At 31.6% G+C, this 14,461-nt stretch overlaps 1 protein-coding gene across 1 annotated transcript; it reads right to left on the bottom strand.

The window, feature by feature from the left end:
* Window positions 1–205: 205 nt before the first annotated feature.
* LOC134724636 (uncharacterized protein C8orf76 homolog) lies at window positions 206–13,591 on the bottom strand. The gene is made up of 10 exons (XM_063587777.1): window positions 13,507–13,591; window positions 11,854–11,960; window positions 10,989–11,109; window positions 6,353–6,465; window positions 5,141–5,225; window positions 4,353–4,512; window positions 3,895–3,967; window positions 1,824–1,883; window positions 624–716; window positions 206–326 (listed from the first exon to the last, which is right to left on the bottom strand). The coding sequence occupies exons 2-10, from the start codon at window positions 11,953–11,955 to the stop codon at window positions 252–254; spliced, it is 882 nt and encodes a 293-aa protein (XP_063443847.1). The 5' UTR covers window positions 11,956–11,960; window positions 13,507–13,591; the 3' UTR covers window positions 206–251.
* Window positions 13,592–14,461: the final 870 nt, after the last annotated feature.

The raw sequence follows: 14,461 nt of genomic DNA, 5'->3' as shown, positions 1-14,461 counted from the left end.
ATACCGCATATAGTCAGCTATAAAAGGCCCTGATAAGACAATGTAAAACAATTCAACTTCATCAGAAACTACCTTGAACACTAACTTTAATAACCTGAAGTGGGACAGACAGATGAACAGACAGACAAATGTACAGACAAATAAACAGATAAAGAACACACAGACTAAAAATCCTTTTAAGCCCTCGGGTGGGACATAAAAACTAGTATGAAAATAATTTTTTTTTCACTTTATTTTGCATTTTAAACTTATTAAGTTAATCCTTCTTTCTGTATCCAGGAAAACCATCTTTGATCAAAACTAACATCCCCTTTCTGAATCATAACCTAAAATTAAGAGAAAAAATATCACCAAAGACGTTTTAATTGCATATTAAATGACATAACAAAAAGCTCAAACACATCAAACAAATGGAAAACAACTGTCATATTCCTATTTCCTTATGTAGGAAACGGTGGAATAAACCTGGTATTATAGCTAGCTTAACCTCTCACTTGCATAAAAATCATATTTTTTTTTTTATATATCTGTCATTTTTTTTAATGTCAGGAGCGAAAAAAAATTCTTGTAAAATAGAAACCACTTTTTGAATAAATGTCCCTCGACTAAGAATAAGTACCTACCGGTTGATCTATATCCCCTGTTTGACTTTCATCTCTGTCATCCTCTTCCTCCTCCTCCTCCTCCTGATTTTGACATAAATCTTCTTTCAAGTACTGAAAAAAAACCATTATAAATTTTATAAATACTGTAAATGTGTCACACAAATTTTGTTTGTCCATCTGATGAGTTCATCCTTTTTCAACTGATATTTATAGTTTGTTCTTATGTTGTACTGTTATATCTAACTGTCCAAGGTTAGGGGGGTTTGGGATCCTATTAACATGTTCAACCACACCACATAAATGTATGTATGTGCCTGTTCCAAGTCAGGAGCCTGTAATTCAGTGGTTGTCGTGTTGTGTTATATATTTGTTTTTTGTTCATTTTTTTATTTTAATAAGGCTATTAGTTTTCTTGTTTGAATTATTGTACATTGTCATTTTGAGGCCTTTTATAGCTGAATATGCGTTATGGGCATTGCTCATTGTCAAAGGCCGTAGGGTGACCTATAGTTGTTAATTTCTGTGTCCTTTTGTTCTCTTGTGGAGAGTTGTCTCATTGGTAATCATACCACATCTTCTTTTTTATATTTACAGTATTTCTTCGTGACAATATGACACATATACGATTTGTATAAGACCTATAGTTGTAAATTTTTATATCATTTTGTCTCTGGTGATGAGTTGTCTCAATGGCAATTTTACAACATATTCTTATATCTTATATGAATGACTGCTGCGGCCCTTAAACTGACATAAAGGACCACCTGGATTTTCTTCTAGCAAACATAAATATGATACAGCATAAATGTATGTGTTGATACTTTATTTATTTCAATCACTATTTTTCTGAAAGTAGTTGTAAATATAAACATTATCAAATTGGCTCAGAAAATTTTCAACTGTCAGACATGTGTCCCAATTTCTTTTTACCATTTTTTTTGTTAATGACAGGACAGACCAGAATATCTTAAATGTATGCAATGTTTGTATCATTTCAACCTTTGTAATAGATATTTTACAAAAACTTAAAAGGGTTGGTTTACTTGCAATCAGTAAAATAACTGTGAGATCACACAGACCACAAAAATAAAGTTTACATAATAAGTTATCTCCCATTTTCAAGTTTTAAGTTTCAAAATTTTTAAATTTGACAAAACAAAACCTGTTTTTTTTTTAAGACAGACACAAAATAAGAATGTTTTTGTTGCTATAATTTACCTTTGAAGCTGTGGATATAATATGTTCAGGTACGTCAAATTCTGCTTGCTGCCTTTCTGTCTAAAAGTAAGCAATCAAATTAAAATTTAAATTAAAAATCTTCAAGTTTATATGGGAAAGTACCTCTGTTTCTATAAAAATATAAGGTGAGATGCAGGGGCGGATTTAGGCGGGGGCGTGACGGGCGTGCGCCCCCCCCTAAAATTTGCAAAGCATGGGTTGGCCTCAACATATTAGTATCAGAAGAGACCATTCCATCTATTTAACATTCAAAGTATATAAAAAACAGTCAGTTTAACAGAATCAACATGATAACTAACGAACTGACCTTCGCTTTTCAGTTTATTGAAGTTCTATAAATTATTTCAAAGGAAGTTTTCAAACGCGGAGCTGCGCTCGATGACAAATACAATAGGTTTAAGCAGTTACAGTAAATACAAATGTAACATTGTATTTCCCGTTTTTATAATCAATTTCTTTGATACTCGAAGTTCCAAAACATCCCTTTCACAATTTCATCATGACACGGTCAAGAAAACTTAAACAGTCGGCAGGTGAGATTCTTTCATAATATCGGTAATGAAAGATAGAAATACTGTTTCAAGCGAAAGGTTAGTTTATTAATTTGTATCTCTGTGTCTATATTTGTTTCTCACTTGTAAACCAAAATATTTGGCCGAATTCTGTACCGTATTACATGCTTGAAATCCCAAGAAAATAAAGATAACTTCGTAAATGCATCTTATTCTGATTTTAGTTGTTTTATTGTGGCCGAACACAGTAATGTCTGGCACAACCTCCGAAAATCAAAAAAGTGAAAAAACAGGTATAATGAAAGGACAATTAAAAATCGCTGGTAAAAGTAGAAAGTTTTGTTTGCAAAATATATTGGTCATGCCAGTGAGCAATTGTGATCTGTCTCGTCTCACATTTAGTGTCCGTCTGTTCGCCCGTCTATGTGTAGATTGTTGTCAGGTGTGGATTAAAGCGGTTTCAGCTTGAAACTTTAATTTCTCGCTCATTTTACCGCACAATAGTTCGAGATATATACATTTTACCCCTTTTCAAGAATATTTCAATAATTTTACAAAAAAAAAACTCCAAAAAAATAAACGCCCCCCCCTAACTGGAAATCCTGGATCCGCCCCTGAGATGGTCTGATGGAGAGTATTTAATACCACACCATGAAATACATATGTACATGCAAAATGATTGCTTCCAATAAATTAAAAGATTCTTTCTTCATAAATGTTTAATATCCCATTCCATTTCATAACAGCATAGTGTAATCAAAAAAAATATTTAGAAGCTTATTTCTATTATTTAAAAAAAAAAATATACTGTAAATTCAGAAATTATTGCGAGGTTTTTATTATTGCGAAGAATGCATCAGAGTTGTCAACGCACTAATTAAAACTCGCATTTGTAATATTTTATCTGAATTAAGCAGGACTTTTCTCAAAATCGCATTTAAGTTTAAAATGACATAATCGCAATAATAACTGCACGCAATAATTTTTGAATTTACAGTATATAAATATTTGTCATTCAGTGATCAAATCTGAGGCAGTTTCATCGATTACAAAGTAAAAAAAAAACTCTGATAAACGAAAAATACATCTCACTTCCTAAATCTTTGAAGGAATATTAATGATTATATATAGTGTATAAACTATTTTTACATTTTTGTTCTGTTTTTATGTCATTTAGAGCATATCATAAACCTGTAGCTGATTGTTAAAACTTTATGTTCATTTCTATAATATGTCATTTATGGGGTGAATGGGTAAATGGGGTAAATTGCATTGTTCGGATGATATATCATAGTTCTAAACATAAAATATTCCTTAAGTGTATTTAAGCAAGAATGTGTCCCCGGTACATGAATGCCCCACTCGCAATCTTATTTTCTATGTTCAGTGGACCCAAAACTTTAACCTGAAGCGGGACAGACGGACGAACTAACAGACGAACAGATGGACGAATGAACGGACGGAATAACAGACGCACAGACCAGAAAACATAATGCCCCTCTACTATCGTAGGTGGGGCATAAAAACAATATAGCTACCTCATTCAGTATCTTCATCAGTTTTGCTTTGAAAAATGAACTAGAATTTCTTAATATATTAATCAGTAGCAACCTGAAACATAATAACTAGAAAATAAACTCTACTATTACAGACAGAAAATATCAAAGTAAATATATGCATTAAAATACTGTCTGATAACATTTTTGAATGGTTTTAAACTTGTCATTTTTGGGGCCCTCTATAGATTGCTGTTTGGTGTGAGCCAAAGCTCAACATTAAAGATCGTACTTTGACCTATAATGGTTTACGTTTACAAATTGTGACTTGGATGGTGAGTTGAATCATTGGACACTCACATCTTCTTATATCTATTGAAAAAAAATTCATAGCTTGCTAAAAAATGTGTGTTTTTGAATAATGTACATCTTTTTGGCCTATTCTTTAAAAAAAAAAATTTGCTTTTGAATTTAAACTTTACAGTCAGAAATATGTATACCTGGTTCTGATAACACAAGACAATCTTTTCATCCTGAGATATTCTAAGCTGCTGTGATTATTTTGTTCAATCCTAGTTTGGTAGCAGTGACCTAATTTTATCCATAAACTGTAGGTAAAAGGATGCATTGTAAGCAAGAGCTTCAAACTTTCTTCTAATCCTGAAAAAAGATTAATACTCACATGTTGACAAATATACAAAATAGTAACCGCGGTTCAAGTTATAATGAAGCACTCATTAAATTTTTTGTTTCATTCCGGGAATAGTTTTTGCCTAAAATAAACAACTGACTTATTACAAAATATTAAAGAAATTGAAACTTTTCTACATTTAACACATATCAATTTTTAAAAAAGTCATGTGAAACCAGTGACTGGTGAAAAATAACATTTATCCAATTTTTGAACTAATGCTATTTATATAATAAACTAAGTATTATGTGCCCAAATTATTTTTTTTTTACATATCTTTATCGCTTAATCGTCAATTTGTTTTCTCTCCGTCTTTGATGATGTGAAATTATGGCAGATAATTATTTGTAGTATTTTGTAGCCGTAGTTTTATTAACTGTCACAATCAACAAAGAAGCATGGATATTTAGCACATATTTAAATATCCATGATATGGCAGATAATCATTGTGTTTTGTAGCCGTAATTTTATCAATTGTCACAATCAACAAAGAAACATGGATATTTAGCATGTGTTTAACATGTAAAATAAGATAATAGTTTTTTGACAGATACATGCGTATTATTGTGACCAAAAGATTAAAACTGTATGACATACCTTCAGTATCTTTCATCTCTACCTGTATTTGACTTAATAGTAAATTTGTTTGCATGATTTGGTCAGGAGATTTGGCATCAGACACCTGAAACATAAAGATTATAATTAATATCCACATCTCATTTTACCCAAGGTTTATTTATCTCATTTCTAAAATGACTTGGCTTATCTCATCTTATAACTTGACTTATGTCATCTTATGAATTGATTTATCTCATTTAATGACATATATCATTGCATCTAATAAATATAGATTCTACCACTGCATCGAGTGTAATAAGATATTTATCCACTCGAGACAGTTAAATTTTCAAATTTAAAACGTGAGGCTTGCCCTAGCGTTTTAAATATTTAAAATTTAACTGTTGAGAGTGCATAAATATCGTTTTACACGAGATTTGGTGGTGGAATCTGTTTCTCTAAAGATTTTCTAACATTATGCAGGCAAACTTATTCCTTTCTTTTTGAATGATCTGCAAAAAGATGTGTTCTTTCTATGTGACGTCATCAGGCATGGTCACCTTTTTTCATGCCATCACAATAGGAATTGCAGAGGAGAGCAAGGAAATTCGACGTAATAATCAGACTTTAACCAATGAAGTACTGCGATCAAAAGAACCACAACTTGATTAAATTTTTTTTATACAATTGGTGCAGAAAGGGATAAATTGACAAAGAATTAGAGAACTTGATTAATCTCATTCCATAACTTTCATTGTTTAATGATTTAATATTGAAATAAAAAATCCTAAATTGGAATTCCTTAGTCATCAAAAATAAATAAAATGAGTTATAACCCATTCTTTGAAAACAAATTGTATGGTCATCGATAGACCATAAACATATTAGACAGTGTGGACAGTATAAAAAAAGAAGATGTGGTATGATTGCCAATGAGACAACTGTCCACAAGAGACCAAAATGAAAAAAAAAAACAGTATAAGAAATAGATCATTAATCATGATAATATACTAAGTAGACAGCTCTCTCATAAGCAAAAAAGCCCTAACTGTAAAAATATAAGGGCATACACTACCATTTCCTGCTCATTTGTGACCATTTTACAACAATCCAAATAATAAATGTAAACAGCAATTTCTTAATTCAAAATAGGACATGTTTGCAACAAATCTTTTTTGCATTATTTTTAAACAAGTGGAACTCACAAAATGATATTGCTTGGTAAAATAAGATGGTGTACAATAATCTTACCAATTGTTGAGCTATATCCAAAGCTTCAGCATATTTCTCTGTATGAAGATAACACCTTGCCAAACACTCAGAAATGTCTTGTCTTAATGTTTTACTATTTAATGGTAAGCTATCTGAAAAAAATAATCTGATAGTAAATAACTCCTGTAATATAATGATTTGACCTAGAAGAAACTAGATATCATTGAGATGGGAGCCATCTCTGTGGGCCCCGCTGTCAATAACGTGGGGTAAATAAGTTGCATGGATAATCTGATATGAAGCATTATTTGAAGTTATTACATAGTCTCATGTGTGATTTTGATCTAAGATTTTAATTTAAAACTGATAAATATTCTCATCTTACTTTCATAGTATAATAGTGATATGACTGCATGATGTGAACTCATTGTTGACTACTCTAAGGTGACTTCTGGATATATGGATTGATGTTTGAACAATATGTTTTAAGTTGCTGCCCAATTGATATTTGTCACATATTTTTGAGTTATGCCTTCAATATATTATGACCCACCAAGTATAAAGTTTGATATATTAACGGTTCTCGAGAGGTAGAGCGTACACAATTTGTTAAGAACAACGAACGGATAGACAGACCGACAGACTGACCTTACACCTAGGATGCATACATTATGACACATTCTCTGGTGTTGGTTAATATATATGTTAAGTTGAAAATGTTTGTCAGGTATAAAGTATTGAATAATAACAACTCCTCTCAAAATACAGTGTGAATCAAATTTGTTAGCGATGGACAGACAGACAGACAGACATTTGACCTAGGAAGTGGTACATACATCATGACACACCCTGTGGTGTTGCTCAAAATGGATGTCAAGTATAATATTTGAAATCATAACGGTTCTCAAGATATAGAGCGGACACAATCTTCACCACAGGACACATGGTTGTCCACTGAAACCAAAGATTTTTTGACGTTGACCTTTGACCTAGGAAGTTGTACATACATCATGACACACCCTCTGGTGGTGGTTAAAATGGATGTCAAGTATAAACTTTGAAATCATAACGGTTATCTAGATATGGAGCGGACACGATCTTCACCACAGGACACGGGGTTGTCAACTCGAAAACCAAAGTTTTTGACCTTGACCTTTAACCTAGGAAGTTGTACATACATCATGACACACCCTCTGGTGGTTGTTAAAATGGATGTCAAGTATAAACTTTGAACTCATAATGGTTATCTAGATATGGAGCGGACACGATCTTCACCACAGGACAAGGGGTTGTCAACTGAAACCAAAGTTTTTGACCTTGACCTTTGACCTAGGAAGTTGTACATACAACATGACACACCCTCTGGTGTTGGTTAATAATCATATTAAGTATTAAGTATGAAATCATAATGGTTCTCTAGATATGGAGCGGACACGAAAGTGTTACGGACGGACGGACAGACGGACGGACAAACTGATCATTATAGGGCGACCCGCCTTTGGCGGGGCCCTAATTACCAATACTTAAACGTACCAACTTTAAGCATGTGATGGCTATTACCGGTATATCAGTTCATAGCGACTACCAAAATTTTACAGAAAAATATTAAAATTGATATTTTATGCTTGTATATTCTGTAAACCGATATATGTATTATTATTATTATGGATAATATGAATATTGTTTCATAGCTTTTAAAGTGTTGCTTAATATTTGAAACCATAACCAGAAACAACAGTTGGGTTTGTGTTTTCAAATAGAAAAATAGTCAGATTGCGAAAAATCTTGTTTATAAAAATCCTTTTACACAATAAGCTCATCTGTAAATAGCCCATTACAATAAGGTTTTTTTCTTTCTCATCATAATTCCATCCATTTAATCATTTTGCATGTCTTTAAAAAATACAGACAAAAATTAAATGACCCATCCCTGGGGGTTCCAACCATCCAAACCCCCACCCTGGATCCCCCACTCCATCCAAACTGCAAAGACAGTTGAGTAATAAGTTAACGATAGCATTATCAACAACTGAATCAATCCTATTTTGTAGGTTGTACAAACAAGTTTGACCATTTGGGTCTCCAAAGGAGTGAGCTGGTTTAAAGGGAGATATCACAGATCCTAATAATCTTAGTGAATGCATGGTCTTTCTTAACTGGATATGTTTAGTTTGTCAGTTATTTTGAACATCTACATTTCTCAAAAAAAACTTTAAGAAATTTAATCTTGAACTTTACCAACCTTAATAAAAAGTACATATGGAATGTATGCTATAACCAGATGCTCCGCAGGGTGTAGCTTTATACGACCGCAGAGGTTGAACCCTGAACGGTTGGGGCAAGTATGGACACAACATTCAAGCTGGATTCAGCTCTAAATTTGGATTGTGATTAAATAGTTGACACAGCATAGGTTTCTGACACAGAATGAATGTGTTCTAATGAAATTAAAATTTTTGTTTTCTCTTAGAGCAATTCACTATGCTGTTGAATATTATTCCTCTCAAAAAAAATGTTTGAAGAAATTTTCTTTTTATTTATGAAATTTCAAATGAGAAAATTGAACCCAATTTTTTTAATCACATCCCCCTTTCCCTTATTCCAAAACTAATCTCAATTAAAATTTCTAATGGAGTTTGCAACAATTACTACTCATTTAAATACATCATAAAATATTAAGATGTAAAAAAACTGCTTGTTATCACTGAATGGTAAAGATTATTTTAATTTATCAGTTGGTAGTAAAAAGTGAATATACATTGTATATTGTATATATAACAAAGATTTAAGTTGATTCTGGACAAAGAAAGATAACTCCAAATAAAAAAAATTCTTACAATTAGATATTTCTTGCTTACTATTCTGGACAAAGAAAGATAACTCTAATTAAAAACAAAATTGCTATTTCACAATATTTTGCAATAAGATATTTCTTACCATTGCGCAATACTGTGCAATTGAAAAGACTTGCTATTGCACAAAACTTAATATAATAATTTTAGATCCTGATTTGGACCAACTTGAAAACTGGGCCCAGAATCAAAAATCTAAGTACATGTTTGGATTCAGCATATCAAAGAACCCTAAGATTTCAATTTTTGTTAAAATCAAACTAAGTTTAATTTTGAACCCTTTGGACTTTAATGTAGACCAATTTGAAAACAAGACCAAAAATGAGGAATCTACATACACAGTTAGATTTGGCATATCAAAGAACCCCATTTATTGAATTTTTGATGAAATCAAACAAAGTTTAATTTTGGACCCCGATTTGGACCAACTTGAAAACTGGGCCGATAATCAAGAATCTAAGTACATTTTTAGATTCAGCATATCAAAGAACCCAACCGATTAATTTTTTGTCAAAATCAAACGAAGTTTAATTTTGGACCCTTTGGACCTTAATGTAGACCAATTTGAAAACGGGACCAAAAGTTAAAAATCTACATACACAGTTAGATTCGGCATATCAAAGAACCCCAATTATTCAATTTTGATGAAATCAAACAAAGTTTAATTTTGGACCCTTTGGGCCCCTTATTCCTAAACTGTTGGGACCAAAACTCCCAAAATCATTACCAACCTTCCTTTTATGGTCATAAACCTTGTGTTTAAATTTCATAGATTTCTATTTACTTATACTAAAGTTATGGTGCGAAAACCAAGAAAAATGCTTATTTGGGTCCCTTTTTGGCCCCTAATTCCTAAACTGTTGGGACCTAAACTCCCAAAATCAATACCAACCTTCCTTTTGTGGTCATAAACATTGTGTTTAAATTTCATTATTTTCTATTTACTTAAACTAAAGTTATTGTGCGAAAACCAAGAATAATGCTTATTTGGGCCCTTTTTTGGCCCCTTATTCCTACACTATTGAAACCAAAACTCCCAAAATCAATCCCAACCTTTCTTTTGTGGTCATAAACCTTGTGTCAAAATTTCATAGATTTCTATTAACTTAAGCTAAAGTTATAGTGCGAAAACCAAGAAAATGCTTATTTGGGACCTTTTTGGCCCCTAATTCCTAATATGTTGGGACCAAAACTCCCAAAATCAATACCAACCTTCCTTTTGTGGTCATAAACCTTGTGATAAAATTTTATAGATTTATATTCACTTTTACTAAAGTTAGAGTGCGAAAACTAAAAGTATTCGGACGAGGACGACAACGACGACGCCAACGTGATAGCAATATACGACGAAAATTTTTTCAAAATTTGTGGTCGTATAAAAATAATACAGTATATTTAACTTTCAATTTTAGAAAAAAATAATTATCCTAGGAATCGTAATTAAAAGTTGATATTTCAAACAGCTTAATCATCCTGATCATGTAATATTTCGTAATAATTTAATTTTGAATGTAACACATCTTCTGTTTGGCTGACGTTATTTGGTTATGAGCCCATAGACATAATTTAGTCATGTGACCGTGACGTCATCAACATTTTTTCATGGTTTTCTACGGTTTAAAATGGAATTTAGAATTAAATTATAAGAAATGACTGTAATATTTTTTCTTTCTATTCGAAATAACATAAAAAATGTGGTGCATTGTTAAATAACCTGCTTATTTCTTCATACTAGACAGAAAAAATATTACAGTCATTCCTTAAATATTCCAGACTAGAATACCTAGGAATTTCTGAATCCAATGGAATCAAAATACACGTACCTAGTCCTTCTTTGTAGGAGTCTATTGCCTCTGTGTACTGTTTCTGATGGTATAAATTATCTCCCCTGAATTTGTAAACATGGCCAGCATTATCTGGTTCTGGTGTTTCTGTTTTGTACCACTAAAAATATGAAACAGGGTCATATTAGGTAAATAAGATTTTTTTATATTTATAAATAATTCATTTACTGAACAGTAAATGCATGTAAACTGAATGTGTTGTATGTGCAATACATTCAGTCAAAATAAAGCTTTATTAGTCGTCCTCTGATTTGTATCACTCTGCACAGCTCTTAATAGAATAATATATCACAGCTTGTCCAGTTTTATGATGTCATATACGTTGACTAAGACATCATATATATTAACCTGAACTTATCATGTGATTTTCTGGGTGGCTGGTAAAACAAAGAAAACACTTGTATCATGTGTATCATACAGAATAAGCAAATACAACCCAATAAATCAATTATCTAATTGTCTGCAAATTGTAAAATATAATTGTTCAATATGAAGCCTTTTTTATATCATTAGCTGCGCTCACTCTACAAAAAGCTTCATATTGTCACTCCCAGCTGATATTTTATGATATCAATATGCGAATTTAAACAACTTGATAATCTTGTTGTGTCAGCATTCCCTGATGAAATGATCATGATTATGATACCAGTCATGGTTGCAAAGGTTTTATCAAACCCTTAATCTGTATTACAGCATGTCATGTGAAAAACATCTATTTAGACTAAACTTACAAAATGACAGAAACTCCAAATATCTATTTCAATTGATTGTGATGCAATATTAACTCTTTTGATTCAAGATACAGGTTAACGTTTAGACCAATAAACATGATATCAGAACTTACAAATTCATTACAAACTTTTGCATTGTAGGATTTCTTCTTATCATTTTCATTCTCTTTCTTTGATTTAAAATCTTCATCATCAAATTCTAAACCAAGATCCATTATAACTGTAACAGAATGCAAATGAAAAATAACTTACAAATATATGTTAATTTAATGTTTTTATACTCAATTTCATTCATCATGTTTATGTCATGAACAAAAAATGTATGTCATAGATATCTGTCCTAACTAAGTTTCTGATAAAAAAAAAAGACTTGTTACACATGTTACATACATCCACAGTATTGGAAATTTTTCAAATTAACATTACTTTATATGCTTATCATGTATACCAATATCTAGCTAGAAACCAAATGAAATGAGCTACATATTAAAAGCATTTGATGATTGTTGCATATTTTAATGGCTACTTTTTTAAGGTTGACATTAGTGGAGGTATCTGTAGATTTTGTTATGTTGAAAGATATGCATATTTGATGGCAAAATGTATAAAAAAAATATGCATGTAGTCTCAAAGAAAACTTTTTTAATAATTGCTTTTGGCTAAATTGGTTAGTTACTAACACTTCTTATTCATTCAGTGGGAAGGTCTACTATTTAAGAGGGTAGTAATGCCCTTTAACGTCAGGCGTCAAATAGTCATTTTCGGCTAACATTATTGGTTAAAATTTAATCGTAATTCATCATAATATCCTTATTGTGATTTGTCAGAGGTCTTAAATAATTATCTTAACCGTCATTTTTTGGAGAAAAAAATAACATTATGCACATGTATGTCAAAATCAGTCAATGTTTTATTGTTTAAAAAGTATACATTTAATCGTCATACACCAAAAATTACTGTTCACGTGATTTGGTAAGATTTTTACCATTATTCGTCCTGTAGGTACCCCCATTTCACAGTGATATTGTTTGCTTTTTTCATAACTACCTCTACACTTTTTATTGGAAAAATATGCGTCATTTTCATCAAATGCAAAAAAAATGAGACCCCATTTTGTCAGTGATAATACATAAATACATTCATGACATCAGACCATCAAATGTGCACATATAGTCATTTTAGGCAAGTAAAATTGTTTAAATGAGAGTTTTTCAGTTTGAATTCATGCACAATTTCTATTGAGACTGCACTGTTTGGGAAAAAAGTTTTTTTGGAAATAATTTCAAATTGGGATTCTTTTCCAGGGGGAAAAGCCTTTATTCTCCACTAATTTAAGGCAAACAATATCACTGATTACAACCTTCATTTATATTCTATTATGTATGGATGTTTGACCTTCCCATGGTTAGAAACAAACACCTGTGCATTATCAAAACTGATTATACATGTACTTGAATGATGTTCAAGTTAAACAACGTGTATCCTCAAACAATTCAACTATTTTTGAAGGACTGTACACTGTTCAATTGACATAGACAATAACAGGCCAAGTCCCTATATGTATGTGTATAATTCATTATTATTTTGTCAGTCTATTTTTCAGATGGTATAGAAATTATGACAAAAATGAAATAGCAGATCGTTATTTTAGTGTACATCTATGTTATGATTGTAATGCGAACATGTCTGTCTATCCTGCTAACAAAGTTCATCTGAATTTTTTAAAATTTTGTGTGCTTTTAAAAAAGTGTCAAGTATCTTCTTACAAAAACTGTTTATCTTTTACGAAAACAGAAAAGATTTCGTTGTGAGAGCAAAAACTTTGTCCGGGGAATGTAACGAAGCTATTTGTATCTTTCGGTTTCACTAATTAGCGACAAGAAGAATATTAGCGACAAGAAGAATTATTTTCGGACAAGAAACTATTTAGCGACAAGAAAACATACTTTTTTTAAAATTAAAATTACTTATTCCAAGGATTTGTATAGTTAGATAACTATACAAATTCTTGCTTATTCCAAATAAATATTAAAAGAATATGCAAAAGAAAACAATTTCAGCGACAAGAAAATTAATATTGATAGAAAAAAAATGAAACACTTATTTACTTGATATTTTATAAATTATTATGTTTAACAGCAAGTATTACGTTTACCCTGTCGTATTATGATGTTACTTTTACGTGTGCATTGGAATATATTTATCTTATAATTTGTTTTTAAAAGCTCTCTTTGTACAATATATATAATAAACTTGCAGAAAATACAAATTGTGAAATACATAGAACTGAAATCAGTGGCGGATCCAGAGGGGGGGGTTCCGGGGGTGCGCACCCCCCCCTTTATTTTTGCCGATCAATTCATTTGTATCAGGTGTTTTGCACCCCCCCTTTACCCTGGGTTAGCACCCCCCCCCCTTTTCGAAAATTCCTGCATCCGCCCCTGTGAAATAAAACAAGAGGAAAAGAAAATTAACACAATATTGACTGCTGTACCCCTATTTCCCTATTTTTGACATTTTTACTCATTGAGTATGTTTGTTTTGTTCATGAATCGTTGCCAATGTAATGAAATTTTATGCGACTGTCATACAAGTGAGAGGATTAGCTAGCTATAAAACCAGGTTCAATCCACCATTTTCTACATTAGAAAATGCCTGTACCAAGTCAGGAATATGACTGATGTTATCCATTCGTTTGATGTGTTTGGACTTTTGATTTTG

Source organism: Mytilus trossulus, chromosome 7 (assembly GCF_036588685.1).
Source record: "Mytilus trossulus isolate FHL-02 chromosome 7, PNRI_Mtr1.1.1.hap1, whole genome shotgun sequence".
NCBI classification, from domain to species: Eukaryota; Metazoa; Mollusca; class Bivalvia; order Mytilida; family Mytilidae; genus Mytilus; species Mytilus trossulus.
Note: the sequence above shows the minus strand (reverse complement) of the source record. Positions and strands in the feature narration are given on the sequence as shown.

Excerpts from the sequence above, each read along its gene's own strand:
- LOC134724636 (XM_063587777.1), bottom strand. The coding sequence starts at position 11,955 with ATGGATCTTGGTTTAGAATTTGATGATGAAGATTTTAAATCAAAGAAA. Across the intron at positions 4,513-5,140 it reads AGAGATGAAAGATACTGAAG|GATTAGAAGAAAGTTTGAAG; the intron begins GTATGTCATACA and ends ATCTTTTTTCAG. Across the intron at positions 327-623 it reads CAGGGGATATAGATCAACCG|GTTATGATTCAGAAAGGGGA; the intron begins GTAGGTACTTAT and ends TCTTAATTTTAG.